Source organism: Somniosus microcephalus, chromosome 4 (assembly GCF_052327205.1).
Source record: "Somniosus microcephalus isolate GS21.2 chromosome 4, FLI_Smic_1.0, whole genome shotgun sequence".
In the NCBI taxonomy this organism is placed as follows: domain Eukaryota; kingdom Metazoa; phylum Chordata; class Chondrichthyes; order Squaliformes; family Somniosidae; genus Somniosus; species Somniosus microcephalus.
The window spans coordinates 156,333,581-156,360,929 of NC_140990.1; the positions used below are offsets into that span (position 1 = coordinate 156,333,581).

The 27,349-nt window shown below is 48.1% G+C and overlaps 1 protein-coding gene across 2 annotated transcripts in view; it reads right to left on the reverse strand.

Moving 5' to 3' along the window:
* Positions 1-27,349, reverse strand: part of trpm2 (transient receptor potential cation channel, subfamily M, member 2) — a 337,017-nt gene that overhangs the window by 288,751 nt on the left and 20,917 nt on the right. For both annotated transcript variants that reach the window (XR_015078103.1, XM_085985384.1), the window contains exons 3-4: positions 11,771-11,859; positions 10,245-10,410 (exon numbers count right to left, since the gene is read on the reverse strand). Coding sequence is in view for 1 of the 2 variants with exons in the window: in XM_085985384.1 (XP_085841510.1) it covers positions 10,245-10,410; positions 11,771-11,859 (255 nt within the window). In the remaining variant the exon portion in view is untranslated. The remainder of the gene's footprint in view (positions 1-10,244; positions 10,411-11,770; positions 11,860-27,349) is intronic.

Sequence of the window (27,349 nt, forward strand, 5' to 3'; positions counted from 1 at the left end):
GTAAGGCTCACGTCCGTCTCTTCTGTCAGGAGTACGCGAAGGGCTCGACCAAGAGGCGGGAGGCTCGGGTCGGGCGGTTGGAGAAGGAGGTGCTCGACCTGGAGTCCCGTCTCGGTCAAGTAGTCGAGGACCCGGCCCTGCGGAAGGTGTACGAAGAGAAGAAGGGTGCACTGAAGGACCTGCAGCTCATCGGGTCCCGAGGCGCGTACGTGAGGTCACGGATCCAGTTCCTGCGGGACCTGGACCGCGGCTCCCCCTTCTTCTACTCGCTGTAAAAAAGACGAGGGGTCCGTAAGCAGCTCTTGGGGCTGCTGGCTGACGACGGATCTCTGGTCTCGGATCCAGAGGGAATCAGCGCGGAGGACCGGGCCTATTATGGGGCTCTGTTCTCTCCAGATCCGCCCAGCAAGGATGCACGCAGAGTTTTGTGGGAGGACTTGCTGAAGGTTGGCCCGGAGGGCGCCGAAAAATTGGACGCTCGGCTAAGCCTGGCGGAGCTGACCGGCGCCCTCGGCCAGCTCACCAGGGGAAAGTCCCCAGGGCTGCTCGGGCTGACCGTGGAGTTCCACAGGGCATTCTGGGTCGTCTTGGGGGGCGACTATGCGCGGGTCCTGGGGGAAAGTCTGGCGACCGGGGAGATGCCCCTCTCTTCGTGCAGGGTGGTCATTGTCCTGCTGCCTAAGAGGGGCGATCTCCGCCTACTTAAGAGCTGTCTCCCGGTCTCCCTCCTCAGCACGGACTATAAAATTTGTGCCAGGGCCATGTCTGCTCGCCTTGGCACCGTGCTGGCCTACATGATCCACGCCGACCAGTCCTACACGGTCCCGGGCAGGACCATCCACGACAACATCCATCTGGTCCGGGACCTGGTCTACCATTCCCAGAGGGCTGGCCTGTCGGTCGCCTTCCTTTCCCTGGATCAGGAGAAGGCGTTCGACAGGGTGGATCACTAGTATCTCTTCGGAACTCTGCGCGCATTCGGGTTCGGGACGCATTTCATCGCCCGGATCCAACTTCTGTACGCCGCCGCGGAGTGTCTGATTAAAGTTAACGGGTCTTTGACGGCGCCCCTTCACTTCGGGAGGGGGGTGCGTCAGGGATGCCCCATGTCCGGTCAGTTATACGCCGTTTGCGTGGAGCCTTTCCTGCGCCTCTTGCGGAAGAGGTTGACGGGACTGGCTCTGCAAGGGCCGGGCATAGAGGTCGTCCTCTCGGCTTACGCCAATGACATGCTCCTCATTGTCACGGATCCCGTCGACTTGCGGAGGATGCGGGAATGCCAGCAGATTTATTCAGACGCATCCTCCGTCAAGTTCAACTAGGAGAAATGTTCCGGACTCCTGGTGGGTCAGTGGCGGGTGGACTCCCTGCCAGAGGAGTTCAGGCCCTTCGCCTGGAGCACCACACTCCTCCTCTATTTGGGAGTCTACCTTAGCCCCGCCGAGGACGCCTGGCTGGCGAACTGGCAAGAGCTGGAGACCAAAGTCACCGCTTGCCTTGGGTGCTGGACAGGACTGCTCCGAGTGTTGTCCTACAGGGGTCGAGCGCTGGTCATAAACCAGCTGGTGGCCGCCATGTTGTGGTACTGGTTGGTCACTTTGATCCCTCCCCCTGCGTTTGTCGCCAAGATGCAGAAGAAGCTCATCGACTTCTTCTGGGACAAAAGGAAGCACTGGGTCTCTGCCGTGGTTCTGTGTCTCCCGCTTAGGGAGGGCGGTCAGGCGCTGGTGTGCCTTCGCACCCAGGCTGCGACTTTCCATCTTCAGACGCTGCAGAGATACCTGTACGTCGAGAATCCTCCTCGATGGTGTGCGCTGGCGACGTATTTCTTCCGCCAGCTGCATGGCCTCAACTACGACACGCAGCTCCTGTTTGTGAAAGTGGGCCGTACACGTGCCTGCCTGCGGGAGCTGCCTGTCTTCTACCAGGAACTGCTATGGGTTTGGAACGACATCGCTTCCAGGTGGAGCTCTCCCCCGTAAGGAGTGGCGGCTGTCCTTCGGGAGCCGCTGCTCAGGAATCCGCACCTCCACGACCGCGGGTTCGGGTGGCTGGCGGAGCGCAGGGCTGTGCCTGGCAAGGTGACTAGAGTCAGGGACCTGCTCGATGGCGGAGGAGCGGGCTGGATGGCGCCGGAGGAGCTGGCGCAGCGCCTGTCTTGGGCCAATGTCCGGCTCGTGGTCAAAGCCATCGAGTCGCTGAAAGTGGCACTGGGCCCCAACTCCACTAGGTGTATCGAGGAGTCTCAAGCACATGGGGCGATCTTGTCCGTACTGACCCCCGTTCGGACGGAATTCCTCATCGGCGCCCGGCCCCGAAACCTCTCTCGGGCACCGGCGCCTCACAACTTGAGCCGTCTCGGGGAAATGCCCTCCGTGCCTTTTCATTCTACACGGAGGCGTTTCCTGTACAGGCTGCTCCTGCACACTCTCCACTTTGCCATCTTCGTCTGCTGTCCGGACACACCTTGGCATGCCATCTTGCCGTCCAGCGGAGGCGGAGGTCCCCAATGGAGGGCTCTCTATGCGGGAGTCCTCCCTTGTTCTATTGGGGACTTGATCTGGGGGGTGTTGCATGGAGCAGTCCCGTGAAATATCGTTTTAAATAGGTTCACGGACTCCCAGGCCGCCTGCCTTTTCTGTGGCCTGGAGGAGTCCGTGTTCCACGTTTACACGGAATGTGAGAGGTTGCAGCCCCTTTTCCATTATTTGAAGGGGCTGCTCCTCGATTTTTGGCTGCACTTCAGTCCCACGCTCCTGATCTTTGGTCACCCGGTGCAGAGGGGAGCGGGCAGATCGGAAGACCTCCTCGTAGGACTGCTCCTGTGCTTGGCCAAAAAGGCCATCCACTGGTCCAGGCAACGGGCGGTCGAGGGGATTGTTCGGCCCGACTGCCTGCCTCTCTTCTGCAGCTGTGTTCACGCCCGGGTGGCCCTGGAGATGGAACACGCGGTGTCCGCCAGCACGCTTGAGGCCTTCTTCGACCGGTGGGCACCGCGGGGACTGGAGTGCATCATCACCCCCGGCAAACCAAATTTCAATTTAATTTGTTAAGGTTCCTTTAAAGTTTTATTAATTTACAGACAATTTGTTTAATCACTCACACAAAAAGAGTACACCCTGTTTAAAAAAAGGGGAGAGGGATAAACCTGGTAATTACAGGCCTGTCAGCCTAACATTGGTGGTGGGGAAACTTTTAGACATAATAATCAAGGACAAAATTAATTTGTACTTGGAAAAGTATGGACTAATAAATGAAAGTCAGCATGGATTTGTTAAAGGCAAATTGTGTTTTACGAGCTTTATCGAGCTCTTTGCTGAAGTAACGGAGAGGGTGGTTGAGGGTAGTGCAGCTGATGTTGTGTATATGGACTTTCAAAAGGCATTTCACAAAGTACCAAATAATAGACTTGTTAGCAAAATTGAAGCCCATGGGATTAAACGGGCAGTGGCAGCATGGATAGAAACTTGGCTAAGGGACAGAAAGCAGAGAGAAGTGGTGAATGGATGTTTTTCAGACTGGAGGGAAGTGTGCAGTGCCGTTCTTTTTGATATATATTAATGACCTGGACTTGGGTATACAAGGCTTGATTTCAAAGTTTGGAGATTCTACATAACTTGGAAAAGAAGTAAACAATGAGGAGGATGGTAACACACTTCAAGAGGACAAAGACTGACTGGTGAAATGGGCAGACACATGGCAGATGAAATTTAATGCAGAGAAATGTGAAGTGATGTATTTTGGTAGGAAGAATGAGGAGAGGCAATGGGCTAGAAATTCATCTCAGGCGGCAACGCAAAACAAGCGGTATCGGATCGACTGCCCATTATACGCAGCGCCTGATATTCAGTTCCATTGATGCAAAGATTGGTGGCATAGTAAATACAATGGAGAGGAGAGGCAATATAAACTCAATGGTACAAGTTTAAAGGGGTGCAGGAACAAAGAGACCTGGGGATTTATATACATAAATCTTTGAAGTTGGCAGGACAAGTTGAGAAAGCTGTTAAAAAAGCATATGAGATCCTTGGCTTTATTAATAGAGGCATAGAATACAAAAGCAAGGAAGTTATGATGAACCTTTATAAAACATAGATTAGGCCTCAGCTGGAGTATTGTCTCCAATTCTGGGTACCACACTTTAGGAAGGATGTGAAGGCTTTGGAAAGGGTACAGAGGAGATTTACTAGAATGGTTCCAGGGATGAGGGATTACAGTTACATGGATAGACTGAAGAAGCTGAGGTTGTTCTCCTTAGTGCAGTGAAGGTTAAGAGGAGATTCGATAGAGGTGTTCAAAATCATAATTAGTTTTGATAGAGTAAATAAGGAGAAACTGTTTCCAGTGGCAGAAGGGTCACAGAGGCCACAGATTTAAGGTAATTGGCAAAAGAACCAGTGGGGAAGATACAGAAAAAAAATTTATGCAGTGAGTTATTATGATCTGGAATGCACTGCCTGAAAGGGTAGTGGAAGCAGATTCAATAGTAACTTTCAAAAGGGAATTGGATAAATACTTGAAGGGAAAAAATTTACGGGCTGTGGGGAAAGAGCAGGGGAGTGGGATTAATTGGATAGCTCTACTGAAGAGCCAGCACAGGCACGATGAGCTGAATGGCCTCCTTCTGTGCTGTATGATTCTATCATTCTATGATTTTTGAAGAAGTCTCAAAGTTGGTGGATGAGGGAAGTCCAGTAGACATTGTCTACTTAGACTTCCAAAAAGCTTTTGATAAGGTACCGCACAAGAGGCTTCCCTATAAGATCAAAGCCTCTGGTATTGGTGGTAATATATTGAGCTGCATTGAGAACTGGCTGGCAGGACATAGGCAAAAAGTAGTTAGAGATGGATTTGGATCTGTTTGGAGACCGGTCATCAGTTGTGTCCCACAGGGATTGGTGTGGGGACCTTTGCTCTTTACTATTTTTATTCATGGTCTGGATGAAGGTGTTGGGGGCACAATCTGCAAATTTGCAGATGATACCAAGATTTGTGCAAGGGTCAGCAATGTACACGAAGCTCATCTGCTTCAGGCAGATCTTAATGTGTTGGGAGATTGGGCTCATGGCTGGCAAATGATGTATAACTTGGATAAGTGCAGTGTTTGCATGTGGGTAGAGCGAATGCTCAACATATATACACCCTTCAGGAAAACGCATTTAAAGAAGGTGGCGATAGAAAGAGATTTGGGCATTCTAGTGCAAACATCTTTAAAAGTACATTAGCAATGCCATGAAGTGATAGCGAGAGCAAATAGGATATTGGGGTGCATTCATAGATCAATTGAGTACAGACAAGGCATGCTATTTTGTCCTTGTACAAGACATTGGCCAGGCCTATCTTGGAATACTGTGTCCAGTTTTGGTCTCCACACATGGTGGGTGATATTGAGGCTTTAGAAAGGGCGCAGAGGAGGAGCCACAAGACGAATTCTCAGTATAAAGCACCTTAGTTATCAAGATAGGCTAAAAGAGTTGGGACTCTACACTTTAGAGAAGCGTAGACTTAGGGATGATCTGATTGAGGTTTATAAGACAGTGAAGGGACTAGATTGTGTTCCAGTTGACAGTTTGTTACAATTAAATAGGTTAGGCAGGGCCAGGGGTCACAAACTTAAGTTGTGTAAGACCAGATCTAGGTTCGATGTCAGGAGGTGGTTCTTTTCCCAGAGAATAGTGGACCTCTGGAACAGGCTGTCATCTTGTGCGGTGGGCGTCGATTCGCTGAACTCCTCCAAGGGAGGGCTGGACCAGTTTCTAGCTGGGGCGGAGATCAGCTCTTACAAAAGGTAACTACTGTATCAAATTCAGGGTCAGAGTGATCTCCTGGACTAGTTTCAATTGCCTAGATGTGTGAGACACTATTCCAGTCATTGAATCTTCATTTACTCTATCCCAGTCATTGAAACTTCATTTACTCTCTCCCCTGTGTGGGAGACTCTATCCCAGACATTGAATCTTCATTTACTCACTCCCCTGCGTGTGAGACTCTATCCCAGAGTCATTGAATCTTCATTTACTCTCTCCCCTGTGTGTGAGGCTCTATCCCAGTCATTGAATCTTCATTTACCCTCTCCCCTGTGTGTGAGACTCTATCCCAGACATTGAATCTTCATTTACCCTCTCCCCTGTGTGTGAGACTCTATCCCAGACATTGAATCTTCATTTACCCTCTCCCCTGTGTGTGAGACTCTATCCCAGTCATTGAATCTTCATTTACCCTCTCCCCTGTGTGTGAGGCTCTATCCCAGTCATTGAATCTTCATTTACCCTCTCCCCTGTGTGTGAGACTCTATCCCAGACATTGAATCTTCATTTACCCTCTCCCCTGTGTGTGAGACTCTATCCCAGACATTGAATCTTCATTTACCCTCTCCCCTGTGTGTGAGACTCTATCCCAGTCATTGAATCTTCATTTACCCTCTCCCCTGTGTGTGAGACTCTATCCCAGTCATTGAATCTTCATTTACCCTCTCCCCTGCGTGTGAGACTCTATCCCAGTCATTGAATCTTCATTTACCCTCTCCCCTGTGTGTGAGACTCTATCCCAGTCATTGAATCTTCATTTACCCTCTCCCCTGTGTGTGAGACTCTATCCCAGTCATTGAATCTTCATTTACCCTCTCCCCTGTGTGTGAGACTCTATCCCAGTCATTGAATCTTCATTTACTCTCTCCCCTGTGTGTGAGACTCTATCCCAGTCATTGAATCTTCATTTACCCTCTCCCCTGTGTGTGAGACTCTATCCCAGTCATTGAATCTTCATTTACCCTCTCCCCTGTGTGTGAGACTCTATCCCAGTCATTGAATCTTCATTTACCCTCTCCCCTGTGTGTGAGACTCTATCCCAGTCATTGAATCTTCATTTACCCTCTCCCCTGTGTGTGAGACTCTATCCCAGACATTGAATCTTCATTTACCCTCTCCCCTGTGTGTGAGACTCTATCCGAGACATTGAATCTTCATTTACCCTCTCCCCTGTGTGTGAGACTCTATCCCAGTCATTGAATCTTCATTTACCCTCTCCCCTGTGTGTGAGACTATATCCCAGTCATTGAATCTTCATTTACTCTCTCCCCTGTGTGTGAGACTCTATCCCAGAGTCATTGAATCTTCATTTACCCTCTCCCCTGTGTGTGAGACTCTATCCCAGTCATTGAATCTTCATTTACCCTCTCCCCTGTGTGTGAGACTCTATCCCAGACATTGAATCTTCATTTACTCCCTCCCCTGTGTGAGACTCTATCCCAGTCATTGAATCTTCATTTACCCTCTCCCCTGCGTGTGAGACTCTATCCCAGTCATTGAATCTTCATTTACTCTCTCCCCTGTGTGTGAGACTCTATCCCAGTCATTGAATCTTCATTTACCCTCTCCCCTGTGTGTGAGACTCTATCCCAGTCATTGAATCTTCATTTACCCTCTCCCCTGTGTGTGAGACACTATCCCAGTCATTGAATCTTCATTTACCCTCTCCCCTGTGTGTGAGACTCTATCCCAGTCATTGAATCTTCATTTACTCTCTGCCCTGTGTGAGAGACTCTATCCCAGTCATTGAATCTTCATTTACTCTCTGCCCTGTGTGTGAGACTCTATCCCAGTCAATGAATCTTCATTTACCCTCTCCCCTGTGTGTGAGGCTCTATCCCAGTCATTGAATCTTCATTTACTCTCTCCCCTGTGTGTGAGACTCTATCCCAGAGTCATTGAATCTTCATTTACCCTCTCCCCTGTGTGTGAGACTCTATCCCAGTCATTGAATCTTCATTTACCCTCTCCCCTGTGTGTGAGACTCTATCCCAGTCAATGAATCTTCATTTACCCTCTCCCCTGTGTGTGAGACTCTATCCCAATCATTGAATCTTCATTTACCCTCTCCCCTGTGTGTGAGACTCTATCCCAGTCAATGAATCTTCATTTACCCTCTCCCCTGTGTGTGAGACTCTATCCCATTCAATGAATCTTCATTTACCCTCTCCCCTGTGTGTGAGACTCTATCCCAGTCAATGAATCTTCATTTACCCTCTCCCCTGTGTGTGAGACTCTATCCCAGTCATTGAATCTTCATTTACCCTCTCCCCTGTGTGTGAGACTCTATCCCAGTCATTGAATCTTCATTCATTCTCTCCCCTGTGTGTGAGACTCTATCCCAGTCAATGAATCTTCATTTACCCTCTCCCCTGTGTGTGAGACTCTATCCCAGTCAATGAATCTTCATTTACCCTCTCCCCTGTGTGTGAGACTCTATCCCAGTCATTGAATCTTCATTTACCCTCCCCTGTGTGTGAGACTCTATCCCAGTCATTGAATCTTCATTTACCCTCTCCCCTGTGTGTGAGACTCTATCCCAGTCATTGAATCTTCATTTACCCTCCCCTGTGTGTGAGACTCTATCCCAGTCATTGAATCTTCATTTACCCTCTCCCCTGTGTGTGAGACTCTATCCCAGTCATTGAATCTTCATTTACCCTCCCCTGTGTGTGAGACTCTATCCCAGTCATTGAATCTTCATTTACCCTCTCCCCTGTGTGTGAGACTCTATCCCAGTCAATGAATCTTCATTCATTCTCTCCCCTGTGTGTGAGACTCTATCCCACTGTGATTGGCCATGAAACATGACATTGTTAGGGTTACACACTAAATTGTGTAGATGGGAGCAGAATATTACAAAGGGATATTGATAGATTAAGTGAGTGGGTAAAAATGTGGCAGATAATTTTCAATTTCCAGAAGTGTCAGCTCATCCACTTTGGATTCAATGAAGGCAAAACAGAATATTTACTCAGTAGCAACAGCTTAGTAGCTGTGGAGGGACAAAGGGATTTCGGTGTCCAGGTATAGTAATCACTAAGAGACAATAGATGGGTGCAAAAAATAATAAAAAAGGCTTTTGCAACATTGGCCTTTTTCTCAAGGGAATAAAGAACATTATGCTTCAGTTGTTTCGAGCCTTCGTCTGACTCCTTCTGGAGCACTGCATTCACTTTTGTGCACTGCACCTCAGGTGGGATATACTGGCCTTGGATTAGGTACAGTGTAGATTCACCAGAATGATACTGGGTCTTAAAGGGTTAAATTATGAGGACATTCAGGGCAGTTTGCATAATTTCAAATTTTTCAAAGCTTGTAAATGAAGTAAAGAGTGAGGAGGATAATAACAGACTTCAAGAGAATATAGACTGGTGAAATGGCCAGACACCTAGCAGATGCAATTTAATGTAGAGAAGTGTGAATTCACACATTTTGGTAGGAATAGTGAGGAGAAGAAATATAAAAGAAATAGTACAATTTTAAAGCGGATGCAGAAACAGAGAGACCGGGGGGTGTACGTACACACATCTTTGAAGGTAGGATAAGTTGAGAAGGTTGTTAAAAAGGCATACAATTTCCTTGGCTTTATATTTAGGTGGCATAGAGTACGAAAGCAAGGAAGTTATGTTAAACCTTTATAAAGCACTGGTTAGGCCCCAGATGGAGTATTGTGTCTAATTCTGGGCTCACACCTTAGAAGGGATGTCAAGACCTTGGAGAGGGTGCAGAGGAGATTTACTAGAATGGTACCAGGGATGAGGGACTTCAGTTACGTGAAGAGACTAGAGAAACTGGGATTGTTCTACTTAGAGCAGAGAAGGTTAAGGGGAGATTTAATAGAGGTGTTCAAAATCACGAAGGGTTTTGATAGAGTAAATAAGGAGAAACTGCTTCCACTGGCAAAAGAATGAGAGGTGAGATGAGGAGAATTGTTTTACTCAGTGAGTTGTTATGATCTGGAATGCGCTGTCTGAAAGGGCGGTGGAAGCAGATTCAATAATAACTTTCAAAAGAGAACTGGATAAATTCTTGAAGGGAAAAACTTTGCAGGGCTCTGGGGAATGGGCAGGGGAGTGGGACTAATTGGAGAGCTCTTTCAAAGAGCCGCACAGGTACAACGGGCCAAATGGCCTCCTTCAGTGCTGCATCAGTCTGTGATTCTCTGTAAACTGGTCAGACTATAATTACAGCCCCGGCCAGTGGTGGAGCTGCAGTTCGTGTCTAACAAGTTTACAATGACAGTTTCCACTAAAAATTTGGTCATGAGGAATTCATACAGGAAAAGTTCACAGGAGATGTTGACAGACATAAGGGGTTGTTTTAACTGATCCCACCAGGCAGGATCCAGGTGGCAGTGGGAAGGACAACCAGTGGCCAAGCTGTGAAACCGATGCCAAGGTTTTTAATGTGCTATAGATGGATAGGTCCACGCACCTTCCCAATCTTCTGTCCTTGTCCTTCAAATGCTATGTCTCCAAATGCATCTGTTGGAATTTGCCGGATGTGTTTTGTGGAATTCCATTTCTCCCCTTGTAATCGGCCCAGGTTAATGGCCTCCTCAGTGTGACAGTCTCTGGAGTATCCACATTCACATACTCGCCTTTGAAGAGAAACACAAGGCCTGTCATTCCTGTCATCAAACTGCATCATTGTAGACTGGAGCATTGCATTAACCCAACTCGCCAGCCCAGCCTGCCACTTCTCTTCTCAGCTCCTCCCACTCCTCCAGCAGCACCCACCAATCCCGCTCATCCGGGCTCCTTCCCGCTGCGCCCGGCTCCTCCCACTCCTCCCACAATTCCTGATCCTCCAACAACATCCACTAATCCTGCTGCTCCCGGCTCCTCCTCCTCCCAATCCTCCAGGCTCTCCCTGCTCCTCCCAGGAGATTCAATCTGGGGTCAGGCTGGAGTGTCACACTGAGGTCAGGCTGGGGTCTCAGGCTGGGGTTAGTCTGAGGTCACAAGTTGGAGCCGCAGGCTGGGGTCTCAGGCTTGGGTCAGTCTGAGGTTTAAGTCTGGAGTTAGGCTGGGGTCGCAGGCTGGGGTCGGTTTAGGGTCAGTCTAGAGTCTCAGGCTGGGGTTTCAGGCTGGGATCGGTTTAGGGTCAGTCTGGAGTCTCAGGCTGGGGTCTCAGAATGTGGGTGATGCTGGCAACGTCGAACTTATTGTCCATCCCTGGCTGCCATGAGAAGGAGCTGATAGGCCTTCTTCACAAAGTGATTATTTTTACAACTGAGTTGCTTGCTAGACAAGTTCAAAGGACATTACATTGGCCTGGATATTGACAGGGGTGCATTACGTAGGCAGGGTGAAGTTTTGGACAGGAAACCCGGATGTCCGGATTTCTCCACACGCTGTGGAGTTTTCATAATGTCTGGGTTGCTGGTTCAGTACAAGAACAGCTGCACTACTGCACCAGAACAACACCGTTTGTGACAGGGCGGGAGGTGTCTGGTTGCGGCACGGCCTCGGCTGCGGGGGAGATGGCATCATGTAGGATTCAGGGCAGCTACAGGTGCCCGAGTCAGGGTTCAGTCATGGCATGGGTGGCAGCAGCTGCTGGAAGGGATGGAGGGTGCAACCGGCAGTGAGAAGGAGAGGGCAGATGCCATTGAGTGGCTCCAAGGTGGGTGGAGCTACAAACAGCACCACAAAGCCATCTATCTCTGAATTGGAGCAGGGACATCTCAGAGGGACTCATACACATCACTAAATATGAGAGAAAAGCTCGAATTTTTTGTAAATGGTCTGATCTATGAGCGGGATTACTGTATCCGTTACGTTATAGTGTTGTCAGTGCCCAGAATTGGAAGGGTTCGATCCACTTGTCAGATGATCCTGGGATAGGGATGAATGTCGAAAGCGATAACTGGCAATTGTCTTTTCCTCTGGGCCTAAGGCTGTGATGTGCCTGTTCCAGCCCAAGCTCACCCAATCACTAGCTCTCTGCCTTCTTACCCAGCTGTCTCCGGGGCATTCTGGTGCGCCGCAAAATATGTACATTCCTTTTTTCTGACGTTTTCGTGAATCCATTTTCTGAAGTGATCCTGAAGAAAATAAACAAATAACATTTTTTAAAAGGTCTCTAATGATAGAATTATACGAACACGAAGGAGGCCATTCAGCCGCTCGAGCTTGTTCCGCCATTCAATTAGATCGTGGCTGATCTGTATCTTAACTCCATCAGCCCGCCTTGGTTCCATATCCCTCAATACCGTTGCCTAACTAAAATCTATCAATCTCAGGTTTGACATTTTCAATTGACGCCCAACCACGCAGCTTTTTGGGGTGAGAGTTCCAGATTTTCACTACCCTTTGTGTGAAGAAGTGCTTCCCAACATCACCCCTGAACGGCCTGGCTCTAATTTTAAGGTTACTTGCCCTTGTTCTGGACTCCCCACCAGAGGAAATAGTTTCTCTCTATCTACCCGATCAACTCCTTTAATCATCTTAAACACCTCAATAGATCACCTCTTAATCTTCTAAACTCGAGGGAATACAAGTCTAGTCTATGCAATCTGTCCTCATAATTTAACCCTTTTAGCCCCGGTATCTGGTGAATCTGCGCTGCTCCCCCTCCAAGGCCAATATCTCCTCCCTGAGGTGCGGTGCCCAGAACTGAACGCAGTGTCCAGATGGGGTCTAACCAGAGCTCTGTACAGCTGGAGCATCACTTCCACCCCTCTTGTGTTCCAGCCCTCTTGAGATAAAGGCCAACAATGCCTTTATGGCAAGTTGGGTGATTGGGCAGATGCATGGCAGATGCAGTATAATGTGGATAAATGCGAGGTTATCCACTTTGGTGGCAAAAACAGGAAGGCAGATTATTATCTGAATGGCAATAGATTGGGAGAAGGGGAAGTGCAAAGAGACCTGGGTGCCCTTGTGCACCAGTCGCTGAAGGTAAGCATGCAGGGGCAGCAGGCGGTTAAGATGGCAAATGGTATGTTGGCCTTCATAGCGAGAGGATTCGAGTACAGGGGCAAGGATGTCTTGCTGCAGTTGTACAGGGCCTTGGTGAGACCACACCTTGAGTATTGTGTGCAGTTTTGGTCGCCAAACACATTGCACCACACTCACTGACACAGTTCCCTCTCTCATGCAGGTAAAGGTGGCGCATAACCGGCGCCAGCAGAACCTAACCGGCAAGGGACAGGCTCGCCTGCATCACCTCACCCCCATGGAGGAGACAGTGCTGGCCATTCCATAAGGGGCATGGCTGAGCGGCATCGCACTTCCCGCTTATCCCACAATCTCTTCTGATTTACAAGCTGCAGATGGTGTAAACTTGCACATCTTGCTTTCCCCCCCTCCCGTCACCACAACCCTACCCTTGTGACTTTCAGAGACCCAAGAAATCCAGCCTGCCCAGTGGTTTAGAAGTAGAAGTAGAGGGAGAGGAGAGTGATGATGAAGAAGAAACACCATCACTCAATCTGACAGTCGCAGCCACCAGCTCAGATACTGGCTCTCACACTATTCCCTGTGGTCTCACACTATACCCTGGGGTCTCACATTAAACCCTGGTGTCTCACACTTTATCCTGGTCCATCACACTACACCCTGGGCTCTTACACTATATCCTGGGGTCTCACACTAAACCCTGGGGTCTCACATTTTACCCTGGTCCCTCACACTACACCCTGGACTCTCACAAGTCACTGAAGATATGCATGCAGGTGCAGCAGGTGGTTAAGAAGGCAAATGGTATGTTGGCCTTCATAGCGAGAGGATTCGAGTACAGGAGCAAGGATGTCTCTTATTTAAAAAGGGAGGTAGACAAAAGGCTGGAAACTATAGACCAGTTAGCCTAACATCTGTGGTTGGTAAAGTGTTGGAGTCCATTATTGAGGAAGCAGTAACAGGACATTTGGATAAGCATAATTTAATCGGACAGAGTCAGCATGGTTTTATGAAGGGGAAGTCATGTTTGACAAATTTGCTCGAATTCTTAGAGGACGTAACAAACAGGGTAGATAAAGGGGAACCAGTGGATGTGGTGTATTTGGACTTCCAAAAGGCATTTGACAAGGTGCCACACAAAAAATTATTGCACAAGATAAAAATCACGGGATTGGGGGTAATATACTGGCATGGGTGGAAGATTGGCTATCTAACAGAAAACAGAGAGTTGGGATAAATGGTTCATTCTCGGATTGGCAATCAGTAACTAGTGGTGTTCCGCAGGGGTCAGTGCTGGGACCCCAACTCTTTACAATCTACATTAACGATTTGGAGGAAGGGACCAAGTGCAACATATCCAAGTTTGCCGACGATACAAAGATGGGAGGGAAAGCAGTGAGTGAGGAGGACATAAAAAACCTGCAAAAGGACATAGACAGGCTAAGTGAGTGGGCAGAAATTTGGCAGATGGAATATAATGTTGGAAAGTGTGAGGTTATGCACTTTGGCAGAAAAAATCAAAGAGCAAGTTATTATCTAAATGGAGAGAACTGCAAAGTGCTACAGTACAAAGGGATCTGGGGGTCCTGGTGCATGAAACACAGAAGGTTAGTGTGCAGGTACAGCAGGCGATCAGGAAGGCCAATGGAATCTTGGCTTTTATTGCAAAGGGGATGGAGTATAAAAGCAGGGAAGTCTTGCTTCAGTTATACAGGGTACTGGTGAGGCCACACCTGGAATACTGCGTACAGTTTTGGTTTCCATATTTAAGAAAAGACATACTTGCTCTCGAGGCAGTTCAGAGAAGGTTCACTCGGTTGATTCCGGAGATGAGGGGGTTGACTTATGAGGAAAGGTTGAGTAGGTTGGGACACTACTCATTGGAATTCAGAAGAATGAGAGGCGATCTTATCGAAACATATAAGATTGTGAGGGGGCTTGATCGGGTAGATGCGGTGAGGATGTTTCCACTGATGGGTGAGGCTAGAACTAGGGGGCATAATCTTAGAATAAGGGGCTGCCCTTTCAAAACTGAGATGAGGAGAAACTTCTTCACTCAGAGGGTAGTAAATCTATGGAATTTGCTACCTCAGAGAGCTGTGGAAGCTGCAACATTAAATAAATTTAAAACGGAGATAGACAATTTCCTAGCTGATAAGGGAATTAGGGGTTACAGGGAGCGGGCAGGGAGGTGGACGTGAGTCTAGGTTCAGATCAGCCATGATCCTATTGAATGGCGGAGCAGGCCCGAGGGGCCGTATGGCCTACTCCTGCTCCTACTTCTTATGTTCATATGTCTTGCTGCAGTTGGACAGGGCCTTGGTGAGACCACATCTTGAGTATTGTGTGCAGTTTTGGTCACCTTATCTGAGGAAGGATGTTCTTGCCATGGAGAGAGTGCAGTGAAGATTCACCAGACTGATACCTGGGATGGTAGGAATGACGTATGAGGAGAGATTGGGTCGATTAGGCTTATATTCGCTGGAGTTTAGAAGAATGAGAGGGGATCTCATTGAAACTTGTAAAATTCTAACAGGACTAGACAGACTAGATGCAGGAAGGGTGTTCCCGATAGCGGGGGAGTCCAGAACTAGGGGTCACAGTCTAAGGATAAGGGGTAAGCCATTTAGGACAGAGATGAGGAGGAATTTCTTCACCCAGAGAGTGGTGAACCTGTGGAATTCTCTGCCACAGAAGGCAGTTGAGGCCAATTCATTAAATATACTCAAGAAGGAGTTAGATATATTTCTTAAGGCTAAAGGGATCAAGGGATATGAGGAGAAAGCAGGGACAGGGTACTGAATTTGGATGATCAGCCATGATCTCATTAAATGGCAGAACAGGCTCGAGGGGCCGAATGGCCTACTCCTGCTCCTATCTTCTATGCATCTATGTTTCTAATCCATTAGCCTTTTAAATTATTTTTTGTACCTGTCCACTAGTTTTTAGTGATTTCTGTACTTGGGCCCTAAATCTCTCTCTCATCCCCGTTCCTAGCTTCTCACCATTTAGAAATACTCTGATTTATCTTTCTTGGGTCCAAACTGGATGACCTCACACTTCCCCACATTGAACTCCATCAGCCACAGTTTTGCCACTCACTTAATCTCTCAATGTCCCTTTGCAACTTTCTACTCCTATCTACACTATTTACTGTGCCACCTAACTTGGTGTCATCAGCAAACTTGGATATACATAGAATTAATTACCTAGAATTTACAGGACAGAAACAGGCCATTTAGCCCAATTGGTCTATGCCGGTGTTTATGCTTCACATGAGCCTCCTCACACCTGACTTCATTGAACTCTATCGCCATATTCTTCTATTCCCTATTATCTAGCTTCCCCTTAAATGCATCGATGCTATTCGCCTCAACTACTCCCTGTGGTAGGAAGTTACACATTCTAATCACTCTATGAGTAAAGAAGATTTTCCTGAATTCCTTATTGAATTTATTAGTGAATATTTTAGATTTATTATCCCTAGTTTTGGACTCCCCGACAAGTGGAAATATCTTCTCTACACCTACCCTCTCAAATTCCTTCATAATTATAAAGACCTCTATTAGATCATTAGACCCTTCAGCCTTCTCTTTTATAAAGGAAAGTGCCCCAGCTTTTTCAGTATTTCCTGAATTACAGCTCTCTGTTCCTTCATCTAAGTCATTTATAAATATATTGAAAAGTTGAACCCTGGGGGACACCACGAGTCACATCCTGCCAATTGGAGTACATCTCCATTATCCCTACTCTCTGTCTCCTATCTCCTAACCAATTCTGTACCCAGGTCAATAGATTGCCCCCAGATCCAGTCTTTTAAGTGGAGCCTTATTGAATGTCTTCTGGAAGTCCATATAAATAACATCCGTAGACACTCCTTTATCTATCTCCTCAAAAATTTCAACCAGATTTGTTAGACATGACTTACCCATCATAAATCCATACTGGCTCTCTCTGACCAGCTCACATATGTCCAAGTGCTCAGTCACTCTGTCTCTAATAACAGATTCTAGTAACCTCCCCACGACAGGCTCCAGGAACCTCCCCGCGACAGGTTCCAGGAACCTCCCCGCGACGTGCTCCAGGAATCTCCCCGCGACAGGCTCCAGGAACCTCCCCGCGACAGGTTCCAGGAACCTCCCCGCGACGTGCTCCAGGAACCTCCCCGCGACAGGCTCCAGGAACCTCCCCGCGACAGGCTCCAGGAACCTCCCCGCGACAGGTTCCAGTAACCTCCCCGCGACAGGTTCCAGTAACCTCCCCGCGACAGGCTCCAGGAACCTCCCCGCGACAGGCTCCAGGAACCTCCCCGCGACAGGCTCCAGGAACCTCCCCGCGACAGGCTCCAGGAACCTCCCCGCGACAGGCTCCAGGAAACTCCCCGCGACAGGCTCCAGGAAGCTCCCCGCGACAGGCTCCAGGAACCAACCCGCGACAGGCTCCAGGAACCTCCCCGCGACAGGCTCCAGGAACCTCCCCGCGACAGGCTCCAGGAACCTCCCCGCGACAGATTCCAGTAACCTCCCCGCGAGAGGCTCCAGTAAAGCTCCCTCTACACTGTCCCATCAAACACTCCCAGGGCAGGTTGAGCACGGGTTAGATACAGAGTAAAGCTCCTTCTACACTGTCCCATCAAACACTCCCAGGGCAGATACAGCATGGGTTAGATACAGAGTAAAGCTCCCTCTACACTGTCCCATCAAACACTCACAGGGGAGGTACAGCACGGGTTAGATACTGAGTAAAGCTCCTTCTACATTGTCCCATCAAACACTCCCAGGGCAGATACAGCATGGGTTAGATACAGAGTAAAGCTCCCTCTACACTGTCCCATCAAACACTCCCAGGGGAGGTACAGCACGGGTTAGATACAGAGTAAAACTCCCTCTACACTGTCCCATCAAACACTCCCAGGGGAGGTACAGTACGGGTTAGATACTGAGTAAAGCTCCTTCTACATTGTCCCATCAAACACTCCCAGGGCAGACACAGCATGGGTTAGATACAGAGTAAAGCTCCCTCTACACTGTCCCATCAAACACTCCTAGGGGAGGTACAGCACGGGTTAGATATAGCGTAAAACTCCCTCTACACTGTCCCATCAAACACTCCCAGGGCAGGTACAGCACAGGTTAGATACTGAGTAAAGCTCCCTCTGCACTGTCCCATCAAACACTCCTGGAGTGCAAGAGCCAGCAGCTGCTGAGGGTATCGGGAAATAGAGAGCACAGATTGAAACAGATAAGGAGAACGTCTGCTGGAAGGAGTGCCACAATACTGAGCAAGACACCATGGAGCAGCAGGCAGTTCGGTGGGTGTGGCAGGGGGTAGGGTGGGGGACGAAGGAGAAGAACATGCAGGTTTTAGTTATAGGGGATTCGACAATTAAAGGGATAGTTAGCATCCTCTGTAGTCACAATTGAGAGAAATTAAGGGTGTGTTGCCTACCTGGTGCCAGGTTAAGGGATATCTAGAAGCAACTGGAGAGTAACTTGGAAAAGGAGGGGAAAGATCCAGTTATTGTGGGGAATGTTAAGACCCAGTTGTCATGGTCCATGTCAGGACCAATAAAGAAAGAAAAAAAGACTTGCGTTTATATAGCACCTTTCACGACCACCGGAAGTCTCAAAGCACTTTACAGCCAATGAAGAACTTTTGAAGTGTAGTCACTGTTGTAATGTGGGAAATGCGGCAGCCAGTTTGCGCACAGCAAGCTCCCACAAACAGCAATTTGATAATGACCAGATAATCTGTTTTTTTAGTGATGTTGATTGAGGGATAAATATTGGCCAGGACTCCCCTGCTCTTCTTCAAAATAGCGCCATGGGATCTTTTACATCCACCTGAGGGAACAGACGGGGCCTCGGTTTAACGTCTCATCCAAAAGACACCACCTCCGACAGTGCCGCACTCCCTCAGCACTGCACTGGAGTGTCAGCCTAGATTGTTGTGAACTTGAAAGAACAGAGAGGAGTTGCTGCTGAGTGAGTATTAGGAGTTAGGAGCTAAATTAAAAAGCAGGACCTCACAGATGATAATCTCTATTTTACTACCCGAGCCACGTGCTAATTGGCATAGGGATAAGCAGATCAGGAAGTTGACTGCGTGGCTGAAAGAGTGGTGTGGGAAGAAGGGGTTCTATTTGAATGGACATGAGCTGTACCATTGGGGCGGGCTGTAGCTGAACAGGAGTGGGACCAGTACCTGAGCTGAAAGGATAAATAGGACTGTAGCTAAGACTTTAAACCAATAAAGTGGAGGGAAACAGAGTATTAAAAATAAAGTTGAAACTAGCCTACAGATAAGTAAAAGGGATCAGAGCAAAATCCAGGTCATCAATAGTGTTAAAGGCAATATAAATACTTCCTGTTCAGAACAAAATATAGGAAATAATAACAAAATAACTGATCAAAATACAACAGGAGTGATGAAAAACAAGGAGTGTGATCAGTTAAAACATGTTAAAAGCAGCATCAGTCGCAGGGAGGTTACAGGATTCTGTCGCAGGGAGGTTACTAGAATCTGTCACGGGGAGGTTACTGGAATCTGTTGTGGGTAGGTCACTGGAATCTGCCTGGGGAGGTCACTGGAATCTGTCGCGGGGAGGTCACTGGAATCTGTCGTGGGGAGATCACTGGAATCTGTCGCGGGGAGATCACTGGAATCTGTCGCGGGGAGTGTTGTATGTACCTTTAAGAGAAGAACTAATTCTATACTGCAGTACCGGCAGTGACCACCCCTGTATATAAAGCCATAGCAGGCTTCTGTACGTCAGTCTTAAGTTACCCTCTGTTCAGTAAATACCTGTTATTATTGTTCTCCTGCAGTCCGTGTATTATTTATACTCGGACACTACATTGGCGACGAACAGGTTCGAACTCACCTGCAGTACTGCATCTTTTGGAGGTCGAAGTCAGAACAACAGGCGTCGACCGCGGGCAACCGCCCAAGGATCCATCGGAGTTTGGAGAGTTGCAGGAGAGGCTGTGGAGAGCTGGGCTTGGCTCCCCAGTCAAGGTGTTCCAGCAAATCGTGCTGGTAGCAGGTAGTGTGCTGACCCTTCCAGACTGCGGCGGGCTCGAGCTCAATCGAGCGGCTCTGCAAAGGGGCCGTGCAGCGTCGTCGGGAGGAAAAGAGAGAGAGAGAGGGTGGAGCGCACAGGGCGCAGTCGGTGCTCAAGAACCGGGCAGCGTAGCGAAAATAAAACAAGGGGAAGGAAAAGTGAGACGCGCCGAAGCCGCGTGTCGCCGCCATTACCCTGCAGAACGCTAGGAGCAGCGTGGCAGCAAGGGGAAGAAGGAAAAGCACGGGAGGCGCCATTTTATTCCATTGGGGAAGAAGGAAAAGCACGGGAGGCGCCATTTTATTCCATTGGGGAAGAAGGAAAAGCGCGGGAGGCGCCATTTTAATCCATTGGTGAAGAAGGAAAAGTGCGGGAGACGCCATTTTAAATCACCCAAGATGCCGAAAAGTGGCAGTATCACTGCTTTCGACAACGAGGTAGAAGACTGGACCACATATGTGGAAAGAATTGAAGTGTACTGCAAGGCAAATGAGGTGGCCGATGGAAAGAAGGCGTCGGTATTATTAAATTTGATGGGCGCGAGAACGTATGGCCTATTGCGGAATTTAATTACCCCAGCTAAACCAATGGAGAAAAGTTTTGAAGAAATTGTTAATATCTTACAGGAACACCTAAACCCTACACCGCTGCTGATAGCAAAAAGATTCAAGTTCCATAAAAGAAACCAGCACAAAGATGAGAGCAATGCTGACTATCTTACGTAACTACGCAAGTTATCGAAGCACTGCCAGTTCAGAGCAGAACTGGCAGACACCTTACGGGATAAGTTTGTCTGCGGGCTCCAGAGTGAAGGAACCCAGAAACTACTACTTTCGGAAAAGGACCTGACGCTAGAACAGGCTTTCAGCGTGGCAGTATCCTATGAAGCAGCAGCACGGGGAGCTGCGGAAATACAACAGAAACCACAGGAATACAGCGCTAACGAAATGGCGTATGGAGCAGAAAAGTGCTATCGCTGCGGCAGAACAACCCATGATCAGAAGGACTGCTGGTTTAAGGACAAAGTATGCAGGCAATGTGGGAAAATGGGACACATAGCAAGAGTCTGCAGGTCGGGAAAGAAAACCAACACTACAAGAACTACTAAGGAAAAGTACAAGAAAGTAAAGAAATTGACAGACAGTAGTTCGGAAGATCAGGAGAGTGATAAGGACTCCGGGAGCAGGAGACTAAGTTGTCTAAAGTTACACAACGTGATCGCAAAGGAGGATCACCGAACCATTTGGGTCACCCTCATGAGAGCAGGGTCCCCAGTAAAGATGGAATTGGACATAGGATCAGCCCTAACTGTCATGAATCGACGAGACTATGAGCGGCTATTCCCACACATACCCTTGAAGGACACGTCCATTGTACTGAAGACATACACGGGGCAAAAAGTCTACCCCAGAGGAAAAATAAGGGTGCCAGTTGAATACAACGGCAAGGAAACACAGAAACTGTATCTATATATACTACCAGATGGAGGACCACCATTATTGGGACGTGAATGGATCCAAAAAATACAATTGGATTGGCATTCCATTCAGGCGCTAACTGTGACTGATAAAAAGGATGATGATGTCACACCTGGATGACTGTCAAAGATTCTAACTGACGCGAAAGAGGTGTTCCAACAAGGACTTGGGACTCTAAAAGGAGTAACAGCAACGATAAAAATCGAAGATAACACAAACCCAAAAAATTTTAAGGCCAGACCGGTACCTTACGCGATCCGCCCAGCCGTTGAAGCAGAGCTGCAGAGTCTGGAGCGTTCGGGTGTGCTGTCCAAGGTGGACTGGAGCGAGTGGGCCACACCCATCATTCCTGTAATGAAGAAATCGTTGAGCAGCACGCCTGGGGAACCGAAGAAGGTTCGCATCTGTGGGGACTTCAAGGTGACTGTGAACCCAGTCCTACACACAGTACAATATCCACTTCCACGGATAGAAGATATTTTCACCTCACTATCTGGAGAGAAACGCTTTACAAAGATTGATCTGGCCCAAGCGTATCTACAAATGGAGGTGGAAGAAGCATCTAGGAAATACCTCACGATAAACACTCACAAAGGCCTTTACCAGTACAATTGACTGGTATTCGGGGTAGCATCAGCCCTGGCTATTTGGCAGAGGGCAATGGAACAAGTCCTGCAAGGGATCCCGGGGACCCAATGTTATTTGGATGACATCCTGGTTACGGGCGAAAATGACAGTGAACACCTTGCCAACCTGGAGCAGGTGCTCACGAGATTACAGGAATATGGGCTACGAGCCAACCGCCCCAAATGCGAGTTCTTCAGGAGACAAATCTCGTATTGTGGCCACATGATTGATGAGGAAGGGTTGCATAAGTCGTCGGACAAGATTGAGGCTGTAGTCAAGGCTCCAGCACCGGAAAATGTGTTGCAACTGAGGTCGTTCCTTGGGTTGGTGAACTACTACCATAAGTTCTTGCCGAATTTATCTACAATTCTGCACCCACTGAACGCCCTACTGCAAACTGGAGTAACATGGAAATGGAGTGATGAGTGTAAGCGTGCCTTTCAGAAATGTAAATGCCTAATCACTTCAAAAGAAGTATTGGCCCACTACAATCCAACACTACCGATTCGGTTAGCATGTGATGCGTCTCCCTATGGCATCGGAGCGGTGCTGTCACACAAATTCCTTGACGGTTCAGAGAGGCCAATAGCCTTTGCGTCGCACTCGTTAACCTCAGCCGAGCGTAACTACGCCCAAATTGACAGGGAGACCCTCAGCCTGGTGTGGGGGGTGAAGAAGTTCAATCACTATCTGCACGGGCAGAAATTCACCCTACTGACTGATCATCAGCCCCTGGTCTCCATTTTTAACCCAAAGAAGGGTGTTCCGGTGATGACGGCGCAACAGCTGCAAAGATGGTCACTTTTTCTAGGGGCACATCAGTATGACATAGAGTACAAGGGTACGAAACAGCATGGAAACGCTGATGGGCTGTCGCGCCTACCGTTGCCTACGGTAGAGGAAGCACCTGCAGTGGACCCTGTTGAGATATTCCATGCGACCACAGTCAAATGTCTACCTGTTACAAACTCAAGTATAGAGAAGGAAACCCGAAATGACCCGACACTCTCTCGGGTCTATGATTTGACGGTGAAGGGATGGCCAGTACATGGTGACTCACTGTTGCCAGCATTCTCACCAAGGAGAGAACAGCTGTCAGTGTGCCGGGGGACCTTGATGTGTGGATCCCGAGTGGTAATTCCACCCAAGTTAAGGGATAGAGTGCTCAATGAGCTTCATGAGGGTCATCTGGGAGGGGTAAAAATGAAGAGCCTAGCCAGGGCATTTGTGTGGTGGCCGGGAATCGATAAAGAAATCGAGGATATGACCAAGAGGTGCACAGGATGCCAGAAGGTCCAAAGCGCTCCACCACAGGCCCCGCTACATCCATGGGAGTGGCCCTCATCTCCATGGCAACGGGTACACATTGATTTTGCTGGTCCATTTATGGACTCAATGTTCCTAATCGCTGTGGACGCCCATTCGAAATGGCCAGAGGTCATCAAAATGTCCTGCACCACCACGGAGAAAATTATTGCAGTCCTACGGACCATCTTCACCAGGAATGGCTTGCCAGAACAGATTTGCTCCGACAGTGGGCCACAGTTTGTGTCCGAGGATTTCCAGAGGTTTCTGAGGAATAATGGGGTGAAACATTACACATCTGCCCCATATCATCCAGCCACAAATGGATTGGCTGAGAGGTTTGTTCAGACCTTCAAAAAGGCAATAAAGGCAATGAATAATGACGACATACCAGTACAACACAAGGTGGATAATTTCTTGTTTGCTTACCGGAATGCGACACATGCAGTCACCAACCAAGCTCCAGCCATAATGTTCTTCAACCGAAGGCTAAGATGTCGCCTGGATTTGCTCAAACCAAACATAAGACGAGATGTTGAGGATAAGCAATTCCAGCACATAAATGAGAAGCCAACCAAGAGCTTCAAGATAGGGCAACCAGTCTTGGCCCGCGACTACCGAACAGAAAAATGGCAGCCAGGAACGATATGCACACAGCAGGGACCACTAATGTACACAGTGGACGTTGGAGAGAGCATTGTGAGACGCCATGCTGACCAGATTCTAGAGTCACAGAAACAAGCCAAACCTATACCACGAGCAGGTGCACCTGGTAATCAACCCGAAGTACAGATTGCGTCTACCTCAGAAGCAGTGGTATTGGAAGCTGACGAACCAACCAATGACAATGAACCAGAATCAACTCCGCCGCAAGAACAGGATGCTCGAGAAAGGCGCTATCCAGTCAGGATCAGGAAGCCTCCTCAAAGACTGAACTTATAAATGATTATTTCAGTTGATGTATATAGTACAAAGAAAATTGTAATTGTAATTAGTTATTATTTAGTTGTTAAATGAATGTTATGTACTGTTTATCTAAAAGGGGAGGAATTGTTGTGTATGTACCTTTAAGAGAAGAACTGATTCTATACTGCAGTACCGGCAGTGACCACCCCTGTATATAAAGCCATAGCAGGCTTCTGTACGTCAGTCTTAAGTTACCCTCTGTTCAGTAAATACCTGTTATTATTGTTCTCCTGCAGTCCGTGTATTATTTATACTCGAACACTACAGGGAGGTCACTGGAATCTGTCACGGGGAGGTCACTGGAACCTGTCGCGGGGAGGTCACTGGAATCTGTCAGGGGAGGTCACTGGATCCTGTCGCGGGGAGGTCACTGGAATCTGTCGCAGGGAGGTCACTGGAATCTGTCGCGGGGAGGTCACTGGAACCTGTTGCGGGGAGGTCACTGGAATCTGTCGCGGGGAGGTCATTGGAACCTGTCGCGGGGAGGTCACTGGAATCTGTCGCGGGGAGGTCACAGGAATCTGTCAGGGGAGGTCACTGGAATCTGTCGCGGGGAGGTCACTGGAATCTGTCGCGCGGAGGTCACTGGAATCTGTCGCGGGGAGGTCACTGGACTCTGTCGCGGGGAGGTCACTGGAATCTGTCGCGGGGAGGTCACTGGAATCTGTCGCGGGGAGGTCATTGGAACCTGTCGCGGGGAGGTCACTGGAATCTGTCGCGGGGAGGTCACAGGAATCTGTCAGGGGAGGTCACTGGAATCTGTCGCGGGGAGGTCACAGGAATCTGTCGCGCGGAGGTCACTGGAATCTGTCGCGGGGAGGTCACTGGACTCTGTCGCGGGGAGGTCACTGGAATCTGTCGCGGGGAGGTCACTGGAATCTGTCACGGGGAGGTCACTGGAATCTGTCACGGGGAGGTCACTGGAATCTGTCGTGGGAAGGTCACTGGAATCTGTCACGGGGAGGTCACTGGAATCTGTCACGGGGAGGTCACTGGAATCTGTCGCGGGGAGGTCACTGAAATCTGTCGCGGGGAGGTCACTGGAATCTGTCGCGAGGAGGTCACTGGAATCTGTCGCGGGGAGGTCACTGGAACCTGTCGTGGGGAGGTCACTGGAACCTGTCGCGGGGAGGTCACTGGAATCTGTCGCGGGGAGGTCACTGGAATCTGTCGTGGGGAGGTCACTGGAATCTACAATTTCCCCACCTTCTTCTTTAATACCCTGGGGTGGAAACCATCAGGTCTAGAGATTTGTCTATCTTTAGTCCTTTTATTTTATTTTTCATTTTCAGGTTTTTATTTTACTTGTATTAAATCTGGTTAGTTCCTCCCTTTGAATTATTTTTACTTTTCCTCGTATCTCTGGTACTTTATCCTCTTCCTCTACTGTGAAGACCGATACAAAGTAAATAGAAACATAGAAAAATAGGAGCAGGAGTAGGCCATTCGGCCCATCGAGCCTGCTCCGCCATTCAATATGATCATGGCTGATCCTCTATCTCAATACCATATTCCCGCTCTCTCCCCATATCCCTTGATGCCTTTTGTGTCTAGAAATCTATCTATCTCCTTCTTAAATATATTCAGTGACTTGGCCTCCACAGCCTTCTGTAGTAGAGAATTCCACAGGTTCACCACCCACAATATTTAGTAATCTGCCAGTTCCTGATTTTCAATTGCAATATTGCCTGCGTCTGTCTTTATGGGGCCCACATTACTCTTAGCCACACTCTTTCTCTTAATATACTTGGATAAACCTATAGTGCTGTCCTTGATATCCCTTTTTCTTATATTCCCTTTTTGCAGCTCCAGACACTTTCTTAGCATACATTTGCTGTTCATTATATTTCTCCCAGTCCACGGAATCTCTACTGTTCTTTGTCTTAATATAAGCCCTTTCTTAAGTTTTATACCATCTCTCACTTCCCTTGTTGACCAAAGTTGTTTAATTTCACAAGTAGAGCTTTTACCCTTTAGTGGTATATACAGGTTTTGCATTCTAATACATCCTTCTTTGAACAGCTCCCACTGTTCATATGCAGTTTTATCCATTAATAGTGAAATATTAATCTCCCAGTCATGCCCAGCTTGTAACCAGGTCTCCGTGTTGGCCACTATGTCACACAATTCAAACTGAACTTACGCTTCTAATCCACTCGTTTTATTCCTTATGCTACGTGCATTAGTGTATCGAACTTTGAATTGGGCAACAGACCCTGTCCTGCCCTGATGCTGCTTTTAACATGTTTTAACTGATCACACTCCTTGTTTTTCATCACTCCTGTTGTATTTTGATCAGTTATTTTGTTATTATTTCCTATATTTTGTTCTGAACATGAAGTATTTATATTGCCTTTAACACTATTGATGACCTGGATTTCGCTCTGATCCCTTTTACTTATCTGTAGGCTAGTTTCAAATTTATTTTTAATACACTGTTTCCCGCCACTTTATTGGTTTAAAGTCTTAGCTACAGTCCTATTTATCCTTTCAGCTCAGGTACTGGTCCCACTCCTGTTCAGCTACAGCCCGCCCCAATGGTACAGCTCATGTCCATTCAAATAGAACCCCTTCTTCCCACACCACTCTTTCAGCCACGCAGTCAACTTCCTGATCTGCTTATCCCTATGCCAATTAGCACGTGGCTCGGGTAGTAAAATAGAGATTATCATCTGTGAGGTCCTGCTTTTTAATTTAGCTCCTAACTCCTAATACTCACTCAGCAGCAACTCCTCTCTGTTCTTTCAAGTTCACAACAATCTAGGCTGACACTCCAGTGCAGTGCTGAGGGAGTGCGGCACTGTCGGAGGTGGTGTCTTTTGGATGAGACGTTAAACCGAGGCCCCGTCTGTTCCCTCAGGTGGATGTAAAAGATCCCATGGCGCTATTTTGAAGAAGAGCAGGGGAGTCCTGGCCAATATTTATCCCTCAATCAACATCACTAAAAAAACAGATTATCTGGTCATTATCAAATTGCTGTTTGTGGGAGCTTGCTGTGCGCAAACTGGCTGCCGCATTTCCCACATTACAACAGTGACTACACTTCAAAAGTTCTTCATTGGCTGTAAAGTGCTTTGAGACTTCCGGTGGTCGTGAAAGGTGCTATATAAACGCAAGTCTTTTTTTCTTTCTTTCTTGGTCCTGACATGGACCATGACAACTGGATCTTAACATTCCCCACAATAACTGGATCTT